The sequence below is a fragment of the Melopsittacus undulatus genome, chromosome 2, assembly GCF_012275295.1.
Source record: "Melopsittacus undulatus isolate bMelUnd1 chromosome 2, bMelUnd1.mat.Z, whole genome shotgun sequence".
Lineage (NCBI taxonomy): Eukaryota > Metazoa > Chordata > Aves > Psittaciformes > Psittaculidae > Melopsittacus > Melopsittacus undulatus.
The window spans coordinates 90,531,339-90,558,362 of NC_047528.1; the positions used below are offsets into that span (position 1 = coordinate 90,531,339).

The 27,024-nt window shown below is 39.8% G+C and overlaps 1 protein-coding gene across 2 annotated transcripts in view; it reads right to left on the minus strand.

The window, feature by feature from the left end:
- Positions 1–835: 835 nt before the first annotated feature.
- The window catches only part of PCP4 (Purkinje cell protein 4), a 52,755-nt gene continuing 26,566 nt past the window's right edge, over positions 836–27,024 (minus strand). The window contains exons 2-3 of one of the 2 annotated variants that reach the window (XM_031051444.2): positions 26,378–26,554; positions 837–1,632 (exon numbers count right to left, since the gene is read on the minus strand). In XM_031051444.2, the coding sequence (XP_030907304.1) occupies positions 1,505–1,632; positions 26,378–26,498 (249 nt within the window). In that variant the 5' untranslated portion in view covers positions 26,499–26,554 and the 3' untranslated portion in view covers positions 837–1,504. Of the gene's footprint in view, positions 1,633–26,377; positions 26,555–27,024 lie in introns of both variants that reach the window. The other variant, XM_005151690.3, reaches the window with a different exon arrangement.

The following is a 27,024-nucleotide window of genomic DNA, read 5'->3' on the forward strand; positions in this document are numbered from 1 at the left end:
GAAGGTGGGAGAGGAAGAAATTAATCCCTCTAGGCAAAGCTGGGAATTATACCTGCATCTCTCACACCTGAAGGAGTCCCAGCTCCAGCCTGCCCAGATAAAGGCAGGCAGTCAGGCTGTCCCTACTCAGCATGCCTGGATATGTCAGCCTGGAGGTGAGGTTCACACTCTTTTTATTAGAGAACCACTGCAAACACCAGTCTTCAGAAAACGCTTCTCTTTCTGATTTCCCTGGAGACAAAGATGCCTACTGAAACCCCTAAATCTTCTGATGAAGCCAAGAAGAGGATGAGGTTTTTTTTTTATACACCTCTGTGTAGTGCATGTCCCCCTTGCTCAATCTAAATTGCTCATTTTTCTGAGTATAAGGTACTTGTTTAAACCTTCCTCATGCACCATACATGCAGCCAATTCCTGATCAGGTCTGAAGCCAGGCAAGATCTTTATTTAGATTTAGTCTGAAAGTGGTCTGTTCCTGTTTTACAACAGCGAGAAAATAGAAATGCTTCCTGATATAAGAGAGACAGTGTTGTGGATGCATTTTGTTAATTAGAAACTGGGCTAATGCAGTGATAAAATGAGGGCTCATATAATGTTGAATCCAGAGCAAATGGATACAGGGAGTCTGTTTAATTTATTTATCAAAAACTGAAAATAAGATGAAAAGAGAGAGATGGCATAGAAATAGCTATTGATTATATAGACAGTGAAAAGCTGTATCAGCATTTGGAGGGTCAGTTTCTATTTTTACAAATTAAAAAAAAAAGCAAAACAAAAAAAAAAAAAAAAAAAACAAAAAAAACAAACATTCCAAAGGTTTCTGGCATTGGGTTTTGTATTTTGTGTCTGATTTCTGGTTTTCCATAACAGTCAGTGTGGTCCAAGCTGGGTAATTCTGAACATTACAATGCAAAGAAGAAGGACAGGGACAATTTCCCCGCTTAAGCCACTTATTGGCATAATCACTAGACAAAAATAGACTGCTCAGTGCTTCCTACACCTCTTCCCCTCATGCCAGCTTCTGTCTGCAACTTTTTACTTTCAGCTCATTATGAGAAAGTAATTTCATTGTCACATTTGGCTGGCAGCTGGAATTCCCCAAATGAGGTAAGCTGGGCTGAGATGCATGCTCTCATCCCCCAGCAAAAACCTTGTAACATACGGTGTTGTTTATGTCTCCAGGCTTTACATGAAGAGGAAAACAGGCATCTGGGCTGAGCTCATTTGTAACGCTGTGGTTGCGGGATTAATATGAAAAGACAGATGAAGGCAGACTCTTTAATTACTTCACCCTAACTTTTTATTACAACATCAAGTAAAGTGGTGAGTTACAGAGGATAATGGGCGTGAAACATCTGGGATGAAGTCACACACAAGTTTACGGTTTGTTATCTGCCAATGGGGGTTTAAATATTGATAATTTCTGTACATGCATCTTTGTGTTATTTCTGATTTTCTTGATAAATCATTTCAGATTACTTTGTTTTAAGCTGTGAGGTAGCTACTAAGACTGGGACCCAGCTTTTTTCTTCTGGAACTTTCTGAACTGGGACTGTATCGCCACAGCCGCCCGCTCTGTCTCTGGCGCGTCCATGTCTATGTCAAATTCCTCTTGAACCTTCTTCTGCCCATCTGCTCAAAGAAAACAAAAGGAAACATCAACAGTTTTTTCAAACAGTGATTATCACTCTCCAGCACAGGTGAAAATCTCTGCCCCTCTCTCCTTCACAGACACAGCCATGATGTTGTGGAACATATTCAGAAAAAAGAATTTGGGACACAGCTAATCAAATCCCCAACACACTCCCAATGGCAGAGTCTGTGACAGCCCATTGGTAACTAGGCCCTGAAGAGTGACATTCAAATGGTGCTCAGCAGTCACCAAGCATCACCCTGATGTCTGAGCAGAACCTCTCGCGCCTGGAGAGCTAATAGAGTAACCCTCCTGTGGTACCCTGCAGGTGGAAGTTATTAATATCCTTCTATTTACTTTAAAAGACACCTTAAAATATTTTAAAATAGGGATTAAGACCCTGTTCCTATCAATCCTCCTGCATTAGAGGAAGAGATAATACTTCCTAAGGCAAATATCCATCCTTTCACTTGTTTCCTGTCTCATTCCTTTCAACACATACCACTTCCCCTTTGAATCATTTACAGCCAATCTCTCCATCACTGTGCTGCTTCTCTCACATCTCTCCAGGCTCTGTTGTAGCCCTTCATCCTCAATCCTTGGCTTTTTGCCTTCCTTTATTAGCAGTCCTCATCTTTGCATTCAATGGCATTCAGTCTCCAAACTGACAACCCAGCTGACTTTGCTGAATTTACTTCACCCACCTTTGTGCTAAAAGTGCAGGCCTGGGAAAACTCCTGCCTCATTGCAAAAATAACCCTAATCTACCCGGACTAATAAAGTCAGAACACATATTTACTCCACTGATCTCATCATACCACTGAGTTTCTCTCTTCTAGAATCCTGTTTGTTAAAGTCACTTATATAATTCTTGTAGCGAACATCATGCCAGGAGTCTGCAGATAGCTCTGCTGAAAACAGCTGTGGGCATTCACCCATTTTGAACCACTTTGCTTTTTATTCTTGAGATTACTACCTCTGGGATGCTCATTCCCGAATACTGTTAATGTAAATCAAGTGAAATGCTTTCAATGTATTTTAAAATGCAAAGAAACTTTGTCCCCACTCACCCTTTCCACTAGAAAACACAGATACCATTACATGAGCTTATTACAAATCTCGCAGTATTTCTTGCCTTTACTTTTTCTTATTCAGAACTTGATTTTTGTGTCCATTTTCCATGAACAGAATCTATTTTAAACTGGGTAAATATTTAACGGGAAAGTTTTGGCATATTTCATACTGATTTTATTTTAAATATAATAATGAAATAGATGCAGCTATGTTAACATAAATGAAAAGCTCACTGAATATTTTACTTAGAAGAACATGTAAGAAGAAAGATGAAAATGTAAGAAGAAAGAGAAAGTCTGGAGGGGAAGAACAGCTTGGAAGCTTACCAGAACTTTGATTATGCAGTGTAAAGAAAAGGTAGGTTATCAAAGCAAAGATTCTATGAAAGAAAATGAATAGTACCAACATTACATCACACTTCCACAGCCATTAAGTCCTAGAATCTGCACAGTTTGTGTTAACTATTCAAGCAACAGAACCACCTTAAGTATAGTAATAAAATTACTGCTTTATTTTTTATGGGGAAAGGGAGATGAAGGTTGAAAATTATTTCCTCACAAGTTGTTGACACAGACAAGCAGAAAACTGAATTTCTGAAAATCTCCCATTAAAGCCTTTGTTATCTACTGAAACTTTGAGTGGCTTCTTAAAGAAACAGAAATTTCTGTACCAGTTCCTAAATAATAGCTATAACACAGGGTTTTATGAAAATTTTCCTATGGCCAGATACCGTCTTCTCCAAACTGCTGTGCACACAGCAAAGAAACTGGGATTTTTTTTCTTAATCAAATTTCAAAAGGAATTATCATTTTCAAAATCAGTACCATCTGGTTGATACTTTGTGGGGCTGATTTTGATTTGGTATTTATGGGTTAAAGGGAACAAATCATTCTGTAAAAAAAATATTTTTTCAGTCAGAAAATTCTATGTAAATATAGATTTTTGATTTGAAATATCTGAGTGAAAAAAATCAACAGCTTGATCGGGCAGCTCTAATAGCAACCACTTTGTGGTATCAGTAATAAGAAAAAAAACCTGTTTCCCTTGTCCATATGTCAGGATCTCTCCTCTATTAATAGGATCCTATCAATTTATTCTAAAGAAAAGAGAATCACTTATGGAGAAACACCCTTATTTCTTACAGAGAAACATTTTATTAAAATGTCTATACCATTAATAAGCATTTAATCAGCTTTGAAACTGATGAGGCAAATGTCTTCTCATTTTTTGATGATTTTTATTTTTGTTGAAACATTCTGAGTTTTAGGTTCCTCCCTAGCCACTCACTAGACACAGCTGTCAGTCTTAACAGTAGAAAACAGAACATCCATACTAGCTTTTCAGTATATAAGTTACTGTCCCTTGGAAATGTCAATAAGGAAAACCTGATGAATGAATGAGTAGACACAATTGGTTTCATACCTCCTGAAATCTGGCTTGTACAACTCGTTTCCTATTACAGCCAAGTGTTAGCAGTATGTTAACTTGCAGTAGTGACTCAGCAATCTTAAACATTAAGATTTTAGAGACAAGAAAACCCAGTATTTAGTACAATTTTTCTCTAAAATTTCCAGGTAAATTAATCTTTGCTTGATTTGAATCATCATCACTGCCTTAAAATCAATTCTACTACAATAATTTACAGTGTCTTAAGATCTGACTTCCTTTTATTTTCGATGCATTTCTGTTGAAATCAAAACTAAAATTCCTTATGAGCTCTTTCTGTATCTCTCTTTTTCCCATCATTAAGGAGAAATGGTAGGGTGAGAAGTTTTCAGCCATGACTCAGACTTGTAGATTAAGAAATCAGAAGTGTTCAGATAGGCCATAACATTTACATGGGCAATAAAGAAATTCATTATTGGCTTATAGATGGTATAGAAATATATATATAATTACACATATATGCATAATTTGCATTATAAAACAATATCATCTATATATAATGTATATGACATACTTGTGTTTTCTTTCTCTTTTGATATACATGTACAGAATATCCAAATTGGAATATATAGAGAATATAGAGAATATTTATAAATAAATATATAGAAATACACAGACATATTTGCTTAAAGATTTTAAGTCCTGTGTTTAACTTCAAAGAGTTGGATGGGGTATTTCCTAAATTTTGGGAGTGGATTTTCTCAGAGTTCTCCCCAAAACATTTTCTATTGATGTCACAACTGTCACAACACAGACACTTCAAAAGATGGATTGTCAGTCTGGAGAGAGAATTAAGTAGTGTGCCTTCTTTGGCTTTGTCTGTGCAAAGGCAAAAAGACTTCAGCTTTTACCTTGAGTTGCTTTACTAAAAATAGCCTAATGATTTAAAATAGATCACACCCTGCTGACTACACTGTTTTGTTTTACTGATTAGTTAGAATAAAGAGCACAAGTTCCTATCTCCCGTGGCAGGGGTGCTGGAACTAAGTGATCTTTAATGTCCCTTTCAAACCAAACCATTCTACGATTCTATAATGCTGTGAATTAAGAATTGACCCAGTTAATTACAGTGAAAACCCAACCAGTGCTCAGAACCTGCACAGACTAGACATGGCCTCACTACACCAACATTCAAAGTCTTTTGCACCCTTCCTGCTTTATATGCATCTATGCCAGGTAAGCTTTTACCTGTCAGTAGTCATTTGTATATCTCAGACGTGCAGGCTTTAAGTTTGAATGCTCGAGTAATGAAAGTTACACTGAGAACCCATAGAAATGTCCCTCTTTTATTCACTGACTCTCACTTCCAGCGCTCTTTTCACAAGGGATCACTAGCTTGCAAGCAATCTGAAAACCCAGGAAATTTTCACTCTCAGCAGGCCAGAGCATAGACAAACACACAGGCTTTACTCTTGGACTTGCTTTTTTCATTCCTACTGATGGAGGCCAACCATTATGTCTGACAATAAGCTACCTTCTTCTAAGCTACCTTTGTATAACAATAAAAGTAGATCTGGATTCTTTCCCCATCCTCAGTCACACACACAAGCTTTTGATTGTATCTGTGCTTTCTAATGCGCAGACTTCTTCCACATGGGTATCTCAGGATCCCTTGAGTACCACAGACCTGCATGAGGAAACTAGTAGGAAGAAGAATGTTGGCAGCAAACTTCAATTCATAAGCTACTTATGATATTGAGGAATTCAGAAAACAAAAAGGGTTGATAAGCACTGGCCTGCACTCTCCACTTTCTGTGAGGATTTGGTTTCATTAGCACCATAAAAAATAAACCCCTAACCTTTTTCACTACACTTAGCTGTTTCAAGGCTTTCCCTGAAAGATTTCTTCATACTTAATCCAAATTCCCTCTCCTAGAAAGTGACTCCCACTCTTCCAAACATGCCATGACAAGCCAGGGGAGTCAATACCTGTCCCTGCTGGGTTCTGATCACTGCTAGCAGGAGAGGCGACTAGAACAATTCAACACCAACAGTCATGGGCTGGCCACGAGAAGTCTAGGATCTGATGAGTTTACAGGCTGACCAGGAGGGTGGTGGAGTCTCCCTTTCTGGAGACATGCAGAACCCTTGTGCACACATTCCTGTGTAACCTGCTCTGGGTGGCCCTGCCTTGGTGGGGGGGTTGGACCAGATGATCTCCAGAGGTCCCTTCCAACCCTGTAACTATTCTGTCATTCTGTGAGTTTTTCAAAATCATGTGTTTAATGTGGACTGACTCTGGTCATGTGTCAATTTAGGCAAATCTGAGTTGTGGTGGAACAAACTCCTTGGACCACAACATCAACTGCTTCATGAGTCGCACCATCATAAGAAGCACCCATGACCCAGCTCCAATCTTGATGCTACAGACTACTTTGCAGGACTAAAGACTGAGACAGCTTGCAGGCTGCAGATTTTACTTCAGTATATGCAATAGCCTTCCTAGCAGGAGAGCCTGAAACAACATCTAATTAGCTGTTTTCCATATCTAATATACTGAAAGCTCATTTCAAGTCCTTGAAATTGAAAAAGATCTATTTATTCCATTTCCAGAAGAAACGTTAGAATGCTGTCTCCATAACCTGCTCTATTGCCTCATAATCCATTGCAAACACTGGATGGATAACTAAGCTGCTTGTAACAAGGAAAACAATCAAATCTTACACACCAGTCTACCCAGCAAACTTTCAAGAAATGTGGTGAAAATGTAATTATCTACAAACATGCCTTCAGCTATTTCTTTCATTTACTTTTCAACTATAAAGTAAAATGAATTGTGACAACACTGAAAAAAAAAAGAAAACACTGCTTATTCCAATCGGCCAAAAGCCTAAAGTTTTTTTTGTGACTTTCAAGCACAGGCTAAACAGACTAGTCTTTCCTAAAAGTGTCCAAGGAAGGGCAAAAGCTGGTGGGATGGACATGGGGGAAAAGAGTACTCATGCTCTATTCTCAGAATGTCTCCATCCTCTAGATGATACAGAGACTGCTTGTCACCTTCTGGAAAAGCATTCAGCATGAATGGAGCCTCTAACTGGCATTTCATGTCTTAAGTGCTATCTTCCGCCCCTGCTGACTTGGCCCACATCCAACAGGAATTACAGGACTGTACTGAAGAAGGAATATACTCGTAAAAATATGGGGTTTTCAGGGTTTTCAGGGGCTAAAACACAGCATTTGGAAAATGACTAAAGTAAATTTGGGGCAGAATCACAGTGCCCCATAACATGCCAGAAGCAGTATTTGCCTCAGGCAGGATCATTACCTCCCACTGTTCAAATGATTATTCAAGCTGTGACAATCTTCATGCTACTCTGATCCTAAGCTATTACACCAGTCTGTCCAATGAGGCAGAACGGTCCCTAATTAAAGAGGACCAAAATGGGTAGGAATTTCATGGATGTTGACATTCATGTGGAGCATTATCTTAATCTTTATGTGACAGGAAGAGTTATTTAGTCTGACTAGACTCTACAAAGCAGCCAGCCAGCTAGACAAAACATATGGGTGCTTAGATGTATGGAGGCCAGATTTAACTCCTTCCAAGTGCCAATTTTGAAAGCCAAGACTTGAAGTCGCCATTCTTTCCCTTCTGTATTTAAGTGAGGGCTGAGCGAGTAAAAGACAGGGTCTCATCTTCCTCCAGGGAAGTCAATTCAGACTTCTGCTGTGCAAGGCAAGAGAAAATAACACCATAACTGACCTGGGTGAAGAAAGGAGCAATCTACTTCTCAATAAAAACTCTTCAGTCACTGCCAAGGCCACATTACTCAGGAGGGTGGCTCTGAGCCTTTCTTTTGGTCACTCTGCTGCTCCCCAGCAGATTCTCATTTCACAAGGCAGCTGAAAAGATGGCAATACTGGGGAAGTGGGCATTGCCCAAACCCAGGAGAAGAAAGGAAGGTAGTATTGGCATGCAGAAGATAGCCTTAACTTGACCTTGCCTCCTTTTATTTATTTCCTAGACTTTTTTTCTTCTGAATAAAATGTCAAGTAGAGGCTTCTCTGAGATCATCAACTCAGCAACTACAGTTTATTGCTTTCTGTGGTATCAGGACCAAGCACCTCCCAGAGCCCTGAGCATTACCCTGGTTTTGCAACCTTACTATCTTAGTATATACCAATTTGCAGCTGTGGTCTGGGGAGACAGGCTGCTGTGAGGACTTTGCCTCGGCACCCTTCCAGGGATGGAATGATCCAAAGAGAATTAGTTGTTTGAGGAGCCTGTAATAGGACAGTGGACTGATGAAAACTTCTTGGTACCTATCCATGTTGAGGGAGAGATCTTTGTGATACTGCTGGTGTGATGCAATATTCCCATTGCCTAGAATGACTTTACTGCATCAGGATATTAGTGGCCTTTCTGTTAGTTCTGTCTGTCTCCTGAGTTAGTGTCTAGGCACAAATGTCCTGGACATTGCTTTTCTCATATGCATGTTTCTGATGTCACAACACAAAACTCCATTAAATTTTGGTCTAACTTTCCTAGACTGGTAAGAGTAATTTAAAACTATGTTTCTTGTGATATTACTGGCTAATCTCAGTTTGATGGCCATCTGTAAAAGACCTGAATTCTTGGGAGTCTTGTAATTACTTGGTTTACCAACATGCTAGCGTAATGCTAATGCAGTACCAGGCCTTTGTGGAATTACCTCAATGTGACAGTCTTGTGGCTTCATCATCTCCTCAGACACAAGAGGCACAATCCCTTCAGTCCTCTTAGCAGTGACCAAGGGACTGTACAAGACAGAAATACTTTTAGTCTTTCCTATCCATACCTGCACAATGAGGTATCACTATCTGACTGTTTTATCCAACTGAAATGTTCAGCTACTTTATTTTTAAAGACAAATTTTTTCTGTAATTAGTTTATGAAGAACAAAATAGTTTCTCATTAAAAATGCTGCAGGGTGAGATGATACTTATTTTGTAACAGGGACTACATCAGCACATTCGTTCTTCCTTCTTCACTCCATAAGGAACTCAGACATTAAAGGGCCACCTTCCAAAGTCAAAGCCTGACTGTCGTGTTTCAGTGTTAGTAGGCAGGCACCCAGGACTGTGGGAGGTTAGGGGTTTATACAAGGGTGATCATTTTCCATGGTCAGTTATTTGAAGGTGGTGAGCACTGGAGAAGTGCTAACATCCACACAGCAACCATCTCTGAAACTAAAGAGCAAACCCTGGAGCTCAGCAGTCTCCTGTGACTTCAAAAGCACAGTGTGAAGGGAAAGAAAGGTTATCATTAGTGATCAGGTTAAATGTAACAGCTATTTTTATCTGAACAGCACCAACTGGCCCCTTAATATCACTCAAAGCAAGCCAGAAAAGAATTAGCATCTTTCAATCCAACTGTAAATTGCAATATGGTATAAAGAAGACTTCATTAGGCAACAAGAATCCTTTCTTCTTCAAATTGACCTTTACTTTTGCAATGCAGTGGTTTTATCTTGAATATAAAACATTAGTTTTGCTGTAGAAAATAGTGGTTGTTCTTGTATGATTTAAAAAATGTTATTTCAGCATGAGGCATTTGAAGTAACAGATAATTTTTTTCCTGGTTGTAATAATGCTGGAGAACAGTGATACTATTTTTGATATTAGATAAATAAAGTAGCACAAAATCATGTATGGGGTAACATAATGAAACTGAAAGGAATAGTAACAAAAATCATTTACAAAAAATATATTTTCAAATAATTTGTATCTAACTACAAATGGATTGATTTTGTTCAACAATTAATACAGAGACAAATACTGCTTTTTCTTAAAATGCTAATATTATTTAAGCAATCATTCCCCATTTTAAAAAATAATTAGTGTATCACAGACTTCCAAAGGGTTCACAGATGCATAACTGATGCATAGATAGGTAGATAATTGCTTATTAGGATCTACGAGGTGTTTTGGGCATGAAACTAGAGGCTTCTTGTAATGATTCACATCCCCAAGTGGAGATCAAACTTTGCAGAAGTTTAACTGGGAACACAAAAAATTCAAATGACCATCTTAGCTTTACCATCTCATCTCATAATAGCTAAAGTTGCATCTGAAGTGTGGTAGGCTGACTGGCAAATGCAATGGAAACTTCTGGGAGCTAAAAGAAAACGGTGTTTGGGATCAAGTGCTGGCACAGCAGAACTAGCACACAGCCTTAAGTCCTCTGCTCCAAGACAGAGTGCCATGATCCTCCTCATAAATTAATTCCAAAGTTATGGGAGTCTTTCTGCAGCTGCAAGCCTATGAACCCCAATGTCCCAGCCAAGTTTTAAATGAGAATTGTTACGATGTGTTTTTAATTTCCTGTATAATTTCCAGTTCTCACTTCCTCGGTAAATACTGTGCCTTTAAGCAGCTTTGCTGTTCTACCACGGAAAGAACTGCATTTCAGCAGTGCACGAAGCAAGCTTCCCTCTTGACTCGCTAGTCAACTGCTTAATTAATATATGATCAGTTACTTCCCTATTATGGTAGCATTCAGGCACTCCAAGTCATAGCTGGGAACTCTAATGTGTTTACAAATGCAGAACAATAAATTCTCCCCCTCCACTGCCCCTCAGTACTATGACCTTTGCAGAAGTGACTTCAGCAATACAGTCTAAGATAATTAGAGAACAATTTCCTCAAGGCTACCTCCTAGGCTACAGCTACACCAGCACACTACCCAAGGCCACAGTATACCTCAGGCACCATCCACAGCTTCTCTGCACAGCCACTGGCATGGCTGGGACTGCTCCAGCTAGCCCTCTGCCAGGTACTGCCTTGCTATTGTGGTTGCATAGCCTGGCCAGGACCCTACCTTGCAGGCAGGGTGGATGACTAAACCCTACATTTTTGCATGAAAGAGCTTTTAGTCTTATTGATTCAAGCCATTTCTAATAGAGATGTAGCCTCTAGCACTTCAAAACTCTTCATAGTCCTAGACTGCTAGGGAACTGACTGAAAATGAGTTGGCATTTACTCTAATTTTGTGACAACCAACAGTACCTGAGAGCCCTTGTAAGAAAAACACACACAAAAAAAGAGGTGCTCATCTTCCCTTGCGGTATTGCCTCCCTTTTGTGCTGCATAACGGCCTCGCTTTCCATGAATGCTCCTCCTCCACACACACCCCCCCCCCCCACCCCGCCCTTTGCAATTTATAAGAGTAGCTAGGGAATAAGCCCAGATAAATGGCAGTGATCACAATATGCCACACAGAAGTAGCAGAAAAGTGGGCTCAAATCCACGCATTGCCAAAGTGAGATGCACTGGAGAAGGTGGCATAGGTTACAGAGGAAAACCTGTCAATCAAGAAAAGGAGAGAAGTCAATCAAAATAATTGTGGTATAGAGTCAGAAGGTGTTTCTCTTCACACACAAAATGAAGACAATGAAGAGTGAGATACTGCCCTGCTCATCTTCAAAGTGGAAAATAAGTGCAATTTCTAGACGTCATTGTATACCAGCAGAGTTCTGTTAGCAACTAATGAGAACGCTATTTTAAGTTTTCACAGTAACTTTAATAAAAACTGCTATATGAGAGCTTGGAAAGCTTCACAGTGAGGAGAGAGTCTCCTCTTGCAAAATCCACCACCATGTTCTAATTACAAAGTATTTAACCACACTCACAGCAGTGAACAGTATAAGGTACATGCACTGAGCTTTGCCATTCAATATTACACTCCGAAACAAAGCAGTTGTATTTTCAGCAGCTTCTATGCCTTATCCCATGGCATGCAAGAAAGTTCTCTGTAAGAAGAATTTACGTTACTGCATAAATGCAAGAAACAAACTTCTTATATTCAAACACTGAAACCTTTTTATTTGCATGAAAATAGGCACTGTTCTGTGCTGGTAATAGGTTAATTACTTTGGCACAATACCTCCATGAAAAAGCCAGTGCTTTAACACAGATATATATATTTTTAATATCTTGCAATACATGCCAATTTGGGTGTGCTTGTGGAGACGATTCTCAAAGCCTTACAGACAGAAGTGGAGCTTGTAAGGTTAAAAATGCTCCAGGAAGCATCTGGAGTCCTTTGGAGACATAATAAAATTGTCACAGGGTACCTGATCCAGCCCACAGGCTGAAATGAGCAATCATGTTTTAAGAAATTCTTCTGGGAGTGTATTTGGCAAAAGGAAGTTTGCCACCCCTCCACAAAACCAAACAAATCCCATCAGCTGAGTCCCAGAGATGTGATGTGTACAAAACCTAGGCTTCTAGAGCAGCTCCAAGCTAGCTCAGCCACAGACTGAGCAGAGACCAGCATAATCTGGTGGGCATCACATACTGAGACTCAACCCCCAGAAGATCTTACGTGCTCCTGGGTCAATTTGCTTTATAACTTGTGCATCAGCATCAACAAGTGCAACCAGATGCAGTGCTGGATTGATGCAGTCTGGCCAGTAGTCTGACTGTATGTTCTTTATAGAGAAATTCTCTCACAAAAGGTACAAAATTTTCATGTCTCTGACTCCTAAAAGCAGATGGAGATTTCCATCATAAAACAAATTCTGTTGCAGGAGGGTTGTAGGAAATTTCCACTGTTTTCTTTTGCATGTGCTGTTATCCGAACATGCTTGGGATGTTATCTGAACAGAAACATTAATTTGAGTTTACCATGCCTCCATTGAACATAAAGAGTCACATGATACATTTATTTCCCCTGAAGGCTGGTTTGCCTGACTTTCTTAGGCAGAGAGGAGCACCTCAGGAGAATGCATGTTAGTACTGAAATAGCAGTAAGGGGGGAGACAAATGAAGATCCTGTGGCAATATGGCTCTGAAAGAGAATAAGGAATAATATGCTTGAGGGTGTTAGTGTATTCCAGGGTCTCTTGCCCAACAGCCATTTGGAAAGCCATGTTACATGTTGTGCAGACGCTCATTAGGCTGAACACTTAAAAACTGGATACTAGACAAAGAAGCAATTCCTGAGACAAATTCATTTAATCTGAGAATCAGAATCATAGAATCACTTAGGTCGAAAAAGATCTTTAAGATCATCAAGTCCAACAGCAAAAAAGAAAACTACTAACATGTGTTTGCATCAGAGCTCATCAGCAGCTCACTTTAGAAAGAAATCAATGGAGAAAAATAGACACTCTGAGGAGATGTAATTCATCTGACCTACTTTAGGCAGACATTTTAGGATTGTATAAATCTCACCCTAGAATACCCTTCCTATACAAGCTAGTTCTCTATTAGCTATAAAGGGAGCTCAGGGTGACTCCTTCAGATGTAGATCACAGAATCATAGAATCATAGAATGTTTTGTGTTGGAAGGGACCTTAAAACTCATCTAGTTCCAACCCCTCTGCCATGGGCAGTAACACCTTCCATTCCCATCCAACCTGGCCTTGGAAACTTCCAGGGATGGGGAATTCACCCTGTATCTATGCTTGGGATTGCCCTGATCCATGTGCAGGACCTTGCACTTCGCCTAGTTGAACTTCATGAGATTTGCACTGGCCCATCTCTCAAGGCATCTGTCAAAGTCTGCCTGGATGGTATCTATTCCCTCCAGCATGTCAACCTCACCACAAAGCTTGGTGTCAGCAAAATTGCTGAGGGTGCATCCTATCCCACTGTCAATGGTATTGATATATATCCAAATGAATAACATTCCCTGAGCCTGAGTGGTGCTTGAAGTACACGTAGAATTTCATATGAACACACCTGCTATTTCATGTTAAATTCTTTTTCATCGAATAAATTATTTAGCCCTTATGAAAGGTACTATATTGGCATGATAGCAGCTAGAATATCTTATCTGCTGCAGGAAGGAAGAAAATAAAATAGAGACATACCTTCTTACACTATTCCATCTGTGTGCTTCCATCCGGTTGCTAGCAAGGAGAGAGCACCTTCAACAGAGGGTCAAAACAAACATTTGCTCCCTCTGCTGAGATTGCCAGTGAAGCTGCCAGTTATGCAGCTGATCTGGATCCTCTCATGCTCCCTCAGGAGCTGACTGAACAGCCTGCATACATTTCTCTTTTTATAGATATATGGTTGAACAGACAAAAAACCTGTATCAGCACCTCTTAGCATCCTTCCAATTTATTTCAAGGATAGTGAATTTTTGTGCATGTATGTGTGTCTGTATGCTATGGAGAGACTATTTCATGCTCAAAAGCCTATTTTTTTAAGTGTACATCAGTAATATTTCTTATATTTCCCTAATAAGAGATTACAGTTAACACCACAGAAACCATTATCAGTATATGAACCAGCAGCCAAATGACAGCTGCTGAGAAAACTATAACTGAATTTGTAAACTACTGTAAACACCAAGTCTCTGCTCTGCTATTTAGCTATAAGGAGCCAGGTGATGGCTGCTGCCATTCTGCTGAAGAGTGGAGATGCTCAAAAGAACCTTGCCGTACGTAGCATGTGTCAAAGGCAGCCATTACTTGATGGTAGGACTGAGACTTCATGAAGGACAAGAAATAAAATGGGTGATCAGATGTACTGCCTGTGCTGGACAAGGCAAGTGCCTTTTAAAAGGTATTGCTAGCCATGTGTCTCACTGCTGGTCCAAAGCAAGAATCATTGACATGAGATTACAGTCTGCATGAACTGCACAAAAAAAAACATAATTTTTTTCCTCCTAGTACAGTTCTCAACATGAGACCCCTCTTTTTCCTTCCTGGGTCCTGTGCATCACCTGTGGGTAAGGAGGAGACATGGCTTCTGCACTGAAATCTTAGCTGATGTGCACTCAATAGAAAATTCTGGTTTTGCAGGACAAGTGTACACACGTATTCTTCAAATGCCAAAGCACACAAGTTACTGCTTCATCATTCGTTAATGGAAGAAATACAACACCCTCCCCCATCCATCCCTGTCTTTTTCCTTTCCCCTCTCCTACTGTAGAAACTGAAGCTAAGATTAATATGAGTATTGGCGCTGAGACAGCACGTGAATATAGCTTTGCTCTTCCACAAATTTCCTCTCATGGAGTAATAGGAAGGAGCTTATTGGCACATAGGACAATTTACTGTTTAGCATAAGAGGGCAAAAAATGGCAATGAATAGATTCTCTTTAACGAGTGGGGAATGAATCCAGAAGGGCAAAATGTCCTTCTCAGCAGTTTGTTCATTACTTATAGACAGTTACTGTACTGTGAAGCTAAAGCCTGGAATTCTAACAAGTCAATACCAAGGCTCTGTGGGATTTCTTGTCCCTGACTTCAGTGTCTGTATTTATTGAGTGAGGACTGATGGTATAGGTTAATGTAATTTTCTAAGTCTTTTCAAAGCAGCAGAGATTAATGAGCAAGGTCAGGCACCAAAGGCACTAGACAGTACTTCAAATCCTGCTTCTACTGTTTTTGTTCCTTTTCCCCATCTCATAAAAAAATAAAATTCCAAATCTTCTAGGTTCCAGGCACTGACTCAGCAACATCCTCGTTTGAACTTGATGCTATTTCACATAAATGATGGAGATGCTGTTCTCCCATAAGAATGCAGTTATATGTTCTGACAAGCATCTGATTAAAGTGTAGATCATTAAGGCTGGGCTATATTGGGTTTATTCTCAAGTGTGCAGCAAGGAGAAGGAGCATCCACCTTTTTATCTATTGATTAATCACATCACATCTCTTTTTCGTTTTTTGGATGTTGACAAAACCAAGCATGGTTTTCCAAAAAAAAGTCCTTGTGAAAGGAGAAAAAAGCAGGCCCATATTCCTAGCTTTTTATCAGGAGGTTATGGAGCAGGGAAGGGAAAATGGTCTCATTACCCTGACAGATGGTGCACTTAACAGACCCACGCAGTAGTACACTGAGGACACAAAGAAAGGTTGCTCATGCTTGAAGTGTGGCGCATTTCTGAGCTGCCAATGGAAGTGGTGGCTATGAAACATTGCACCAGCCCACCACTCAAGCTGCCTTCCAGCCCTCAGAGCTGTAACGAATCACTTTTGCCACCTGGAGCATTCCTGACCTCCTCCTCTGGAAGAGACTGTCCTCTTTTTTCTCACCCTCCATCCTGGTCCTGCATCACCTCCTTAGCTTAGTAATCGCACATAATAGCGCTCATGCAGGACCACAGCTACTGAAGCATTCTTACTGCAGCCCCATTCACCCTTGCAGTATACGTGGCCTCAAGATAGATGAATAAGAGAGCAGGAAAGCAGTGGTGATCCATATACAACATGTTGTCCTGGATGTCTGTGACTGGCTTTGTCTCCCCATAGGTCTCTGCCTTGTGATGAAAAGACTTACAGAGACAGTGAAACAGAGAAATGGCATAAAGCTGAGCAGGGATTTTGACAGGTGGTCACTACACGTTCATTCATTTGTCCACTAGCTTCTTGTTTGTTTTGGGTTTTTAATCAAAAAAATAGGAGTAGGTGTTGATCCTGCATCTCAAGCACAATTACAAAAAAAATCACCACACAGCTTCCAGGCAATGAATCGGGAAGTGCTAGCACAGTAAAGCTCAGCAAGATTCTCAAACAAATTCTTTGCTACAAATTGATAGTAAATGTTCTATATCCTTGCAAATTTACAATATCTCCCTGAAACTCAAAGATGTTTGCTTTAAAATATGAAATGGTTTAAATGCAAAAAAATGTAAAAACACTTTAAAACAAATGAAACAACAAATAAGCTTTATTAATGTGAGGTTGTCCGGAAGAAAAGAAGGGTTCCTATTAATTCTATCTTTGTTTTCATCTCACTATGTTTTCACCTGGTGCTTTTTAACAATGGCTATTTAAAAACAATTTTATCAGGAAGAGTGGGCATTGATTTAGCTAAGTGCTGCAGTTGCAATTAGGGAGTTATTAAGCCCAGTGCCAGATAGTCTAATTGATGTGAAAATCCAGCTGAGGCCAGGGAATGTTTCCCTCCCACTTCAGTTGTATGTTTATTTCACACATTAACTATCTTAAAAGAATATTAAGGTTACCAAGTCAAGCATGAAAAAGTTAGTACATGATGAACTTACAGTGATACCATCGTGACATCAATTCAGTTAATTTTGCATAGACGACTTTAATTCCAAAAAATCCTGTTTCAAATTCTTGACAGTGCAACTTTCATAGTCTTAGGAGCACGCTGTGTTTCCTTGATTTAAAGAAAAAAATTGCATTCTGCTGAAACATATGGATACCCACATGGGTCCTCAGCACGACTGCTTGGAACTGTTAGATCCACAGCATAGACATCAGGTTTTAATGAAGTAACTGATATGGTGGTAGGCTGGTGTCCTCTATTTGGATCAGCAGAAAATGGGATGAGTTGTGTATTTTGTTGGTGGGTTTCATATGGCTGACAGGAAAGAAATAATGAAACAATGAATGTTAGGGACTTGCAGGGTGGGGACCTTGACTGCTCATTGATGCCTTCAGATGTGGTGGCTATTTCTGTTCCATCTCATCTGTATGAACTCTGGGCTAGCACCACCTCTTCCCCAGCCTAGATCCTCATCATGGTTATCAGTAGACCTTAACAATTCTATTTCTTTATTTGGTTATTTCTAGTCTTTAAAACTGTACCAGGGCATCCCCTAGCCTCAGAATTCCACCCCAGCTGTTTCTCAAACTAGCTGCCTTCTCCAGTTCTCACATCCCAGTTCATACTCCTCCCTCCCAGTTCCCATTCAAACATATCAAGCCCTCCCTAATACTCTGGGCATCTAGTTTCCTGATGAGATTTACTGAACTGCTTTGTCATTCCATCCTTTGACCTCACTGCTCCAGTTTCTGTGACCATCTGGTTCTAAGGAAGGAGGCACGTTTTCTCCTACAATTGTGATGTTCCAGGAACACAGGAAGGGCACTACCATGCTCTTAGTTTCAATTCCCATCCAAAAGCATAGGTTACAGAAGCATGTAACAGCAATTAATGAAAACTATAATTTCCTTAAGTCTTGCAAAGACAGTGTTGGTTCAGTTATTTGAGTGCTTACCATTTAGCTCAGTGATGTTTTTATAAAAAAAACCAACTAACTGCTACACTGAACACATGCAAACGTAAGACTTGTCTTTCTAAACATTTATAACTTGGCCAGTTTTGAAGATAGAAAAGTCAAATTCCAGATGGCAAATCTTACATTTGTGCTGAAAATGACAAAGGCTCAAAACAGTCAAAACCAAGGCCACCAGAAATTATTTTTAATTGCTAGACATGCTAGCATTTTGTTCAAGCCTCGTACTGGAATGACTTTGCTGAACCCTTCCAAAATAATTCTGTTTGAGGCAAGCAATCAACATGACAAATTTGAGCCTAAGCAACTGGATTTTGGCAAGCCTGTGTACAAGTTAAAAGGGAGCTTTTACCAGCGGAGTTCAGCAGCTCTGTTAATTGGCCTTGCCAGCAGTCCAGATAATAATAAACAAAATAAGTTTATATAATATAAGTAAAAGAATGTAAACTACATGAAATGAAAGTTATGTATAGCTGGAAAATCGTTAAAAGGGGTCCAAACCAGACTGTGACTATTCCTTTGTTTTTGTTTTGAGATTTGCCAATGATTTCTTGAAGTTTAACTTCAGGAAAAAAAAAAAATAAATAGTTGAGGCATTTATAATGATTACATGGAGGACAAAATTTTATCAAAACTCTCCCTTACACATTCTGTGTTTGAGTGTTTCTCTAACACTTAATCCTGCTGATCATTTAAAACTTCTCTAGGAAACATTTTCCCCTGTGAGAACTTAAGCTTTGACAGGAACTTAAGTTCTGTTTCAATTTACAGACGTGTCGGATTGTCAATAAAGCTGATAAGAAACAGCATCTTAGATGACACACATGGTTGACCAACCTCAGATGATTTTTCCAGACCATGTTTTCTAATTGAGATAGATTAATTTTTCCTTCCCCTATTACTGAGCACTAAAAAGCCACATGAGCTTTCAGGGTTAGCATATCTGAAGAAGGACTAGAAATTTAATGTTTCCTCTGCATCAGGAAACACAAGCTGGGTCAGTGTAATGAAGAATTTAAGTTAGGATTGAAACCCCTAACTGACATCACAAGTGTTGGTTTAAGCAGAATGGACAGTATACCACACCCCTCAGAACTAGTCCCTGCTGTGCTAAAATCTGCCTCATTTTTTTTCACTGCTCAAATTTTAGACCTGAATGTAAACAGAACCAATAAAATATTTTTTCTTCTCTTTTACTTGGAAATACAATATTTACTCCTTCTTTCTGTCCCAAGCTAATAAGGCAGAGGGTACAATTAAGCCTACTTGTTTCCAATCACACTGTTTTAAAGATTGGTTTGTCTGTTTCTTAGATGTAGTGCTCTTCCTCCAGATATTTATTTGCTGCCTACTCACCTGGCCCTTGCTTTAATCTAGTCTGGGAAACACTAAACGTTTTGTGAAACTGGAGAGAAATGAGAGATTTTAGGTGAGGGTCAACCATGACTACAAATCAGAGCATTAATCAGTAACCTTCTTTTGGTGAATGTATATTCTTTACTAAAATCCTAGACTGGAATTTTGCCTGGGAAAATAAGAGGAGCCAAAATCAGGCAGTTAGAGGGAGAAGTAGCGCTTGACTTAGCTGTGCTGAAGAGACATGAAATTCTCTGGGGGAGGAGAAAGAATGAGAAGTGAGACAGAAACAGCATGCAGGAGACAGTAAGAAAGCAAGTCAGAAAAGAAACTGCTTGTGGAAAAATGAAAACTTCAGTTTTTATGAAGATTGGAAGAAAGTAAGGGATAACAAACCTGACCCATTGTAGCAGCCTGGCAGAGAGGACCAGTAGCTTCAAATCACTACAGCACATCCCACTGCACCATGTACTTCAGCCCACTCTCATGAGCACACTCACTTGCTGCCTGTGAGAGTAAGAGGTCTCACTGGCAGAAAACAGTTTACCTATACAATAACTTGATAAAAGCTTCTTTGGCCTTGCATAAACCAGCAGAAATCACTGGCAGAATAGCTATGGCAATTTGCACTGAGTATTTGAGTCTCTGTTTTCTGCTGTTTACCTCAATCTGTGCAACCTCTTCTGATTAGCAACAACCAGAACATTTTTTTTTTTACCAAATCAATCAGACTTTCTCCTGAAACAAGCCACTGGGGGGATGGAACATCTCTTTTGGAACTGCCTGAACTGAAAGTCAACACTGCTTTTTGTTTTCTTTTGTGGCACGGTTGGTCAAACTTATAAGGTGTTTTGTCACATCCAGACAGCATCACTTACAACAACAAAAGGTATCCCTGACACTGGAAGAAAAGGCCGGCAGTCCTAAACTGAATCACTCCCTATCTCAGCAATTATACTGAGATGTTAAGCTGTGATGAACAAAAGTGGAAGTTGTACTCAGCCTTTTGCTGCTAGGCACAAAACCTCACAAACATACAGCAGAATAGAAGCAGCTGCTATTTAAGCTTAGGTTAATTAGATGCTAGTTTCTATTCCGCAAGTTCAATCAAGAGATGCATCCCTAAATATGCTTTGTGGTACCACATAATCCTGGAGAAAACTACTTACAGGCATAGAAAATTATTGTGATACCCTAAGAGTTGCATGAAGTTTGAAACAAGGCTCGGATTTACAGCAGTCGTAAAACCTTTCCATGCCTAGTTTCAAGTAAATTTGGATTTATTTATACTTTTCAGAGGAAAACAGTAACTTCCTGAGGATCTTGCATCTCCAAAAACAATGACAGTTGTTGATATGCTTACATTTAGGTTCATTAAAACCTGAAACTTAGAACCAAATGGAGTGGGAGTTACAAGCTCCCACAGATAAAAAGGGAAGAAACTACAAACAAGCACTAGTATACTTTGATGAAGCTTTGTTCACTGATTTTGTGTGTGTGTGTATCATCTTCTACTGCAAGAAAAAAGAACTAATAAAAGGAAAAATGTAAGTATTCTAATTCCAAATTATTCTGAACCTCAACCAGTCCACCACATAATAAAGAAAATGCTAATGTTAGCAACAATAATATTCTTATGATGAATAAGAACCAAAAATCTACACTAATTCTGCTGCATCTGAGACCAGCCTCTAGAGTGCATTCTTCACAGGGTCTGCCTGTGGCGTGGGAGGAATGGAGGTAATAGGTAAAAATTAAAGGGTTTTTTTGATGGTTTTCCATAATGGAATTGCTTTTAGCTGAGAGGTCTCCTCCATCTCATGACTCAGTATTCTGTTTTATATTTATGTGGTCCCTCATTTAAAAAAACATAAATACTTAAAGTTGGGACACTTCTCTGGCATAGGGTCACAGTTTCAGAGATCTAACAGTCAGTGCAGACTAAGTCCATCAAACCTCCTGGACATGGGCAGAACAACTCCAAGTCTTGCACTATGAGTGGACTATGGTTCCTTAATATCCAGTTTTCTTTCCACTGGAATCTAACAGAGCTATTTCTTTCTCTTGAATTTACAGAGAAAAGAACTTAAACTGAAGTCTTAAGTTTGTCTGAGATGAGACAAAATGGTGCTGGTGGACTGAATGATGAGTCATGACTGATTGGCAAAGCCTGTGTCAGTGACCTCTGCTGACAGCGTTTATCATGCATTGACAAAAAGGTCCAAAACCTTATATTTTACATTTGTATCTTACCTTCTTGGCTGAAAGAAACCTGGGATGACTTTTTCCCAGCTTCTCCTAGGTGGTACAATGCGTCTTTGCCTCCCAGAGGCAGACCTCACCAGAGATACAAAGAGTTTAGTTATGAATAGATTGATTGCAAAGGCCACTGAGAAATATTTGCTAGTGAAAAATACAGCTGTCTGTATGCTTTATGAACAAAATCATTAGATGAGATGATAATACAGCTGTGCTTTGCACTGTCTGCTAGTAATTAGTCTGCTCACTGCTAGCCCAAGAGGTAGCTGCTTCAGGATGCCAAACAGCCTTGAATCCAGCTGCCTCAGCTCTGTCTAGACATCCTTCCTTATGTGGGTTCTGATCCTTGGTTATTTGAGGTAAAAAGAAGGGGAGTATCTGATTCCAATCTGTGCTGATGAGCAGCTATTTGTATAAGCTGGGATGGGGGTATATGCACTCACATCATACCCCAAGATGGGGCCCAAATGTAACCAAGGTCTGGTACTACATGTGCATCAATATCTTTTCTGAAAGGTACCACACCTGATAAACCACATTCAACTCAGTGAAATCAGTCTAAGGCCAGAAAAATAAACATATCTTCAAGCTTTATTAATCTCTTCCCTCCTACCCTTCTGCTTAGCTGTACCACATCTGCCACAAATCAGAGAATCCAGACCAGAATTTTCTCCATAGCTAATTCTTGTTTCCTCTCAGAAACTTGGGTCAGAAGCTCTCTGCAGTGCCTATAGGGACCTCAGCCCCACATTCTTAAGGTGTTACCAATTCTAATGTTAATAAAATAATTTTATGAACACTGAAATAGAAAATTATTAGTAAAAAACATTTATATACAACAGTGCAACATGGTTTGGCTAGAGAAAACAGTGCCTATATAAAGCAGGCAGAATGAAGAGAACAAGCCCTTAAAAAATTACAGAAGGAAAAGAAAGAAATGATGAAGGCTAATCTAAGCTTCAAACTACAGAATGCTCAAGTCACAATGCATTGGAAGTTAATGCACCACCAATGTGCAATGAAATGAAAGATATCCAGGTGAGGTACTCTGTCCTACACATTGTGTTTGAAAGAGTCGTTGCAACACATTCTCAGAAAATAGCACTTCTGGGGAACCTATTCAAGTAGAAAGGACATAGAATGAAAATGCCTTTAGCAATCCAAAGGCCAACTCTTAGCTGTCTACCTATCAGTATGAGATCTGTAACTTAGAAACTGTGGAGTAAGAATAGTTACTGTTAGATTAGTACACACATGATGAATCCCAGCATCCCAGCAATAATGTATTATTTTTCCTGGCTATTAGCCTGGATTTTAATTAGTTTGTGCTAATGAATGAATTTGTACATGTCCATTTTTTGTTGGCAGCTCCTAGAGGAGTTAGAAAATTGGTCACTGTGGAGTGCCCATGTTTCACTAAAAACTAACATATAATTAATGCTTTCCCCACCCGAGTCAACAGCAGTCCCAGGGGGGTTTAAGGTATAAATTAGAATGAAAGATGAGATACTCAGAATGCAGTTAGAGTTCTCATTCATCAACCGTGATTAAATAATGTTACTGTGAGACCCTAGAGAAGTGGTGAGAGACAAGTTCCAGTCTCTGGGCTACCCACAAAATGCCCAGGAGCTTCCAGAGCACCCTGCCCTTATTTCCACTGTGACTCTTGAAAAGCTTTTTCTATATCTGGTACTATCCAAGTTTCTTCTTTTCTTGAGAATTCCTCCTTGGAAAATATGTATTTTTCTCAGTCATTCCTATTTGTAACCCACTGCAGGCTGGGGAAAAAATGAACCAAGTGTGCTGGACCAAAGCAAATGCTTTTGTCATGTCCATTATCCTAGCTAATGAAGATCTCAAGCCAGCAACTATGTGGATATTTTCACGTTCAGATTTCCATGGAGAAGACTCACTGGAAGAGTGACAAGAGGTGGCCAGGGTCATACCAATCTAAATAAGGGTGGAATTGCTTGAGGATGGATTAAGGAGAAATTAAATGCCCAGGTCCAAAAATGACATTCTGAAAAATCTTGTTGAACATCCTTTTAATTGTAGAGATATACAGGCTCTGTATATTTTTGATATTGCATATCTTTTATTTTATATTGTATATCTTTTATTTTAGTATTATCCAGAAATTCCTCAGCCTTGATAGACACAAGCAAATCAGAAGTCATTTTATGCCAAGATCAGATTAGGGTCTATAAACACCAGGCTCTCCAAAAAGGCTCCTTCTGATAAGTATAACGTCACAAGAGAATATGTTTCTCTCTGTTGACAGGAAGCAAACCTTTAGGTGTCTCACAAAGATGTACACTGATACAGCCAGGTGAGAATTTCACCCCTAATCTATAGACAGGGACAGAGTTTACTATTATTAATCCTAATAGCTCCTGCTCATCATAGGAACTCGAGACACACATGGGCTGAAGTCCCACTTTGAGACACTCTTTTCTTACATTGTACAGCCAACCTAGACACACTTTACATAAGGTCCTGAAATAAGCTCTGAGCACTGAAAGTGTGGTGTTATGCTGGTTCATGTTGTATCATCTAATTCCTTTTTGAAGCCTTAGCTGGTCACTAGTTTGGCTAAAGACCAAATTTTAATCATGTCTGTAACACTCCCGCTGTTCTAAATTCTGGTGCCTGCTTACACAAGGGAGCTTGATAACATCAAATTACAAGCTAATTTTGGAGCATCAAGCTAAGTGCATTAAGACAGCTGTGTGCTAGAAATTAAAATCTTAAAAACTTCAGAAAAAAATAATTAATCATTTAACAAATTGCTAACAGACAAGGAACTTTTAAGTGGAAAAGTATTTTCATTTTGCTTGGAAAACCAAGTCTTCTGGAAAAGAAAAATAACAGAAGCCTACTGTATGAAGTAAAGCAGATAGCATATAGAGTCAAAAAGAAAAGTCATGTTCCCACAACAGTAAATCCTGGTAACCACTGTTGTGCATTGATTGTGCTCCCCTTTCGTTTTTCACTTCTACTAAATTAAAAACCATGCTGCTGAGCTACACCTACCTCTTGTAGCCTTTTAAGCATCTATTGTTAGTGTCCAGAAACACGTAGAGAAAGATCTACAGCTTGTGCAAGTCAGTGCAGCTTCATGGACTCCCAGTGTAAGTACACTAGCTTACATATGCCATTAAATCTACTCCTCATACAGACCCAAACCATCCTGGATAACATGGGGACAGATTCATTTGAGAGGTAACATTGGGTTTATTAGCGTTATGTGGGGACTGGCTGGACCTGGGCCCTTCATTTGGGGTTCCTACCAGCAGCAAAGCAGAACTAAACATTCCTCTTTCCCAGAGTATTGATGACAGCACATTTTCAAATGAGTGCACATTTGTGGAAGTGAGCCAGTGCGTGTCAGCTACGTGCCATGGAAAGAAGTCTCATTCTCCCTGGTGCATAGTTAGGCAGCACACTGATAATTAGACTGATTTCCAAAAAAAAGATGGCACTTGTCAAAGGCATAATTTCAGTTCTGCCTTTCCTCATTAGCACTTGATGGGAACACCAGCATACATATGAGTCATCAAAAAGGAAAAAAAAAACAAAACATCAGTATCACCAGAGCTTTATTATTTTTTTCTTCATTTACAAGTGACTTTTTTTTCTCTTTCCCCTAATGACCTAGCCTGATCATTACAGACCAGCTTCTCAAAAAGCATTAGGACTCCATATTAGGATTGCATGGCAAGTTTCTGGTAGCTAGGAGCCTACAGAGGTGGCTTCTAGAAGCTTTCCCTGCATCTAGTAGAGCCAATGCTAGCTAACTCCAAGACAGACCCGCCACTGGCCAAGGCTAAGCCCAGCAGCAACAGTTGTAGCACCTCTGGAATAACAGACTTAAGCGGGTGGGGGAAGCTGTGAGACAGCAAGTGAATCTGGAGAGGGGAGCGAGAATCTGAGAGAGGAAATCTGCAAACACCAAGGTCAGTGAAGAAGAAGGTGGTGCTCCAGATGCCAAAGAAAGACTCCCCTACAGCCTGTGAGGACAACCATGGTGAGGCAGACTGTCTGCTTGCAGCCATGGAGATCCATGGTAAATCAGGTACCACCTGCAGCCCATGGAGGATCCCACACCAGAGCAGTGGGATGCCCAAGGAAGACTGTGACCCCACGGGAAGCCTGTGCTGGAGCAGGCACCTGGCAGGACCTGTGGCCCCACAGAGAGAGGAGCCCATGCTGGAGCAGGTTTGCTGCAGGACTTGTGATCCAACTCATGTTGGAGCAGTCAGTTTCTGAAGGACTGCACCCCGTGAAAGGGACTCAAAGCTAGAGCAGTTTGAGGAAGACTGTCTCCCACACTGGAGCAGGAGAAGGCATGTGGAGTCCTCTCCTTGAACAGAAAAGAGCAGCAGAGACAGTATGTGATGAACAGACTACAGCCTTCATTCCCCATCACCCTGCACTACAGGTGAGGAGGAGGTAGAAAACTGAGTAGAATTAAGTTGGGGAAGAAGGGAGATGGGGGAAGGTGCTTTTAAGGTTTGGCTTTATTTCTCATTATTGAACTCTGACTGGTAATAAATTAAACAAGCCACAATCAGTGCAAATATATATATATATTAAAAAACAAGGACAAAGGAATAAGTCAAGATCTTTGTGAGTATCCTGAAGAAGCTCAGATGTCAAGACTTCAACAGTGCTCTTTGTACCTTTAATTTTACAGACTCCATTCTTCCAGGCAATTTCACTCCTCCTCTTTGTTCTCACTGAACCTGGTTTTCCTGACAATACAGTAAGCTTTTGCCAGCAGACAAGTTTCACAAGTTGCATGCAGGCACTGTGTGCAAAACAGTCTCATAAATTAATCAAGTTATTCCTGTAGCAACCTGGAAAGAGACGAGTTGGGAAAAAATTGTTATTGTGATCTCTATTTTTAAATACTTGGAAGACACTCAGTTACTATGGTGGTGAGGACCATATAAGTACCTAGGCAGATTCACTTGTAGCAGGAGTCTTAAGCGTGAATGCTTCTGCATCTCAAAGATGCCAGCTAACTCTGGTACCTTTTCCTCTAAGGAAAAAGAGATAAATATATTTTGAAATAATTTTATATATAGGTCCTTAATAAGTGAATTTAAAAAGTTGGCATCATTATTCTATGGTTGTGCTGCCCTCCTTTGCTTTTACCCTATGGGACTTCCGCATTTACTTTGCTCTTCTAGTACTTTTTTATCAGATAGGAAACCACTCTTACTCTTCAGAGCAGTCTCAGGGAGGAAAACAACCCCAAAACAAAAAGCAAAACAACACATAAGAAAAAAAAATGTTTAATTAACATTATATAAACATACACAGA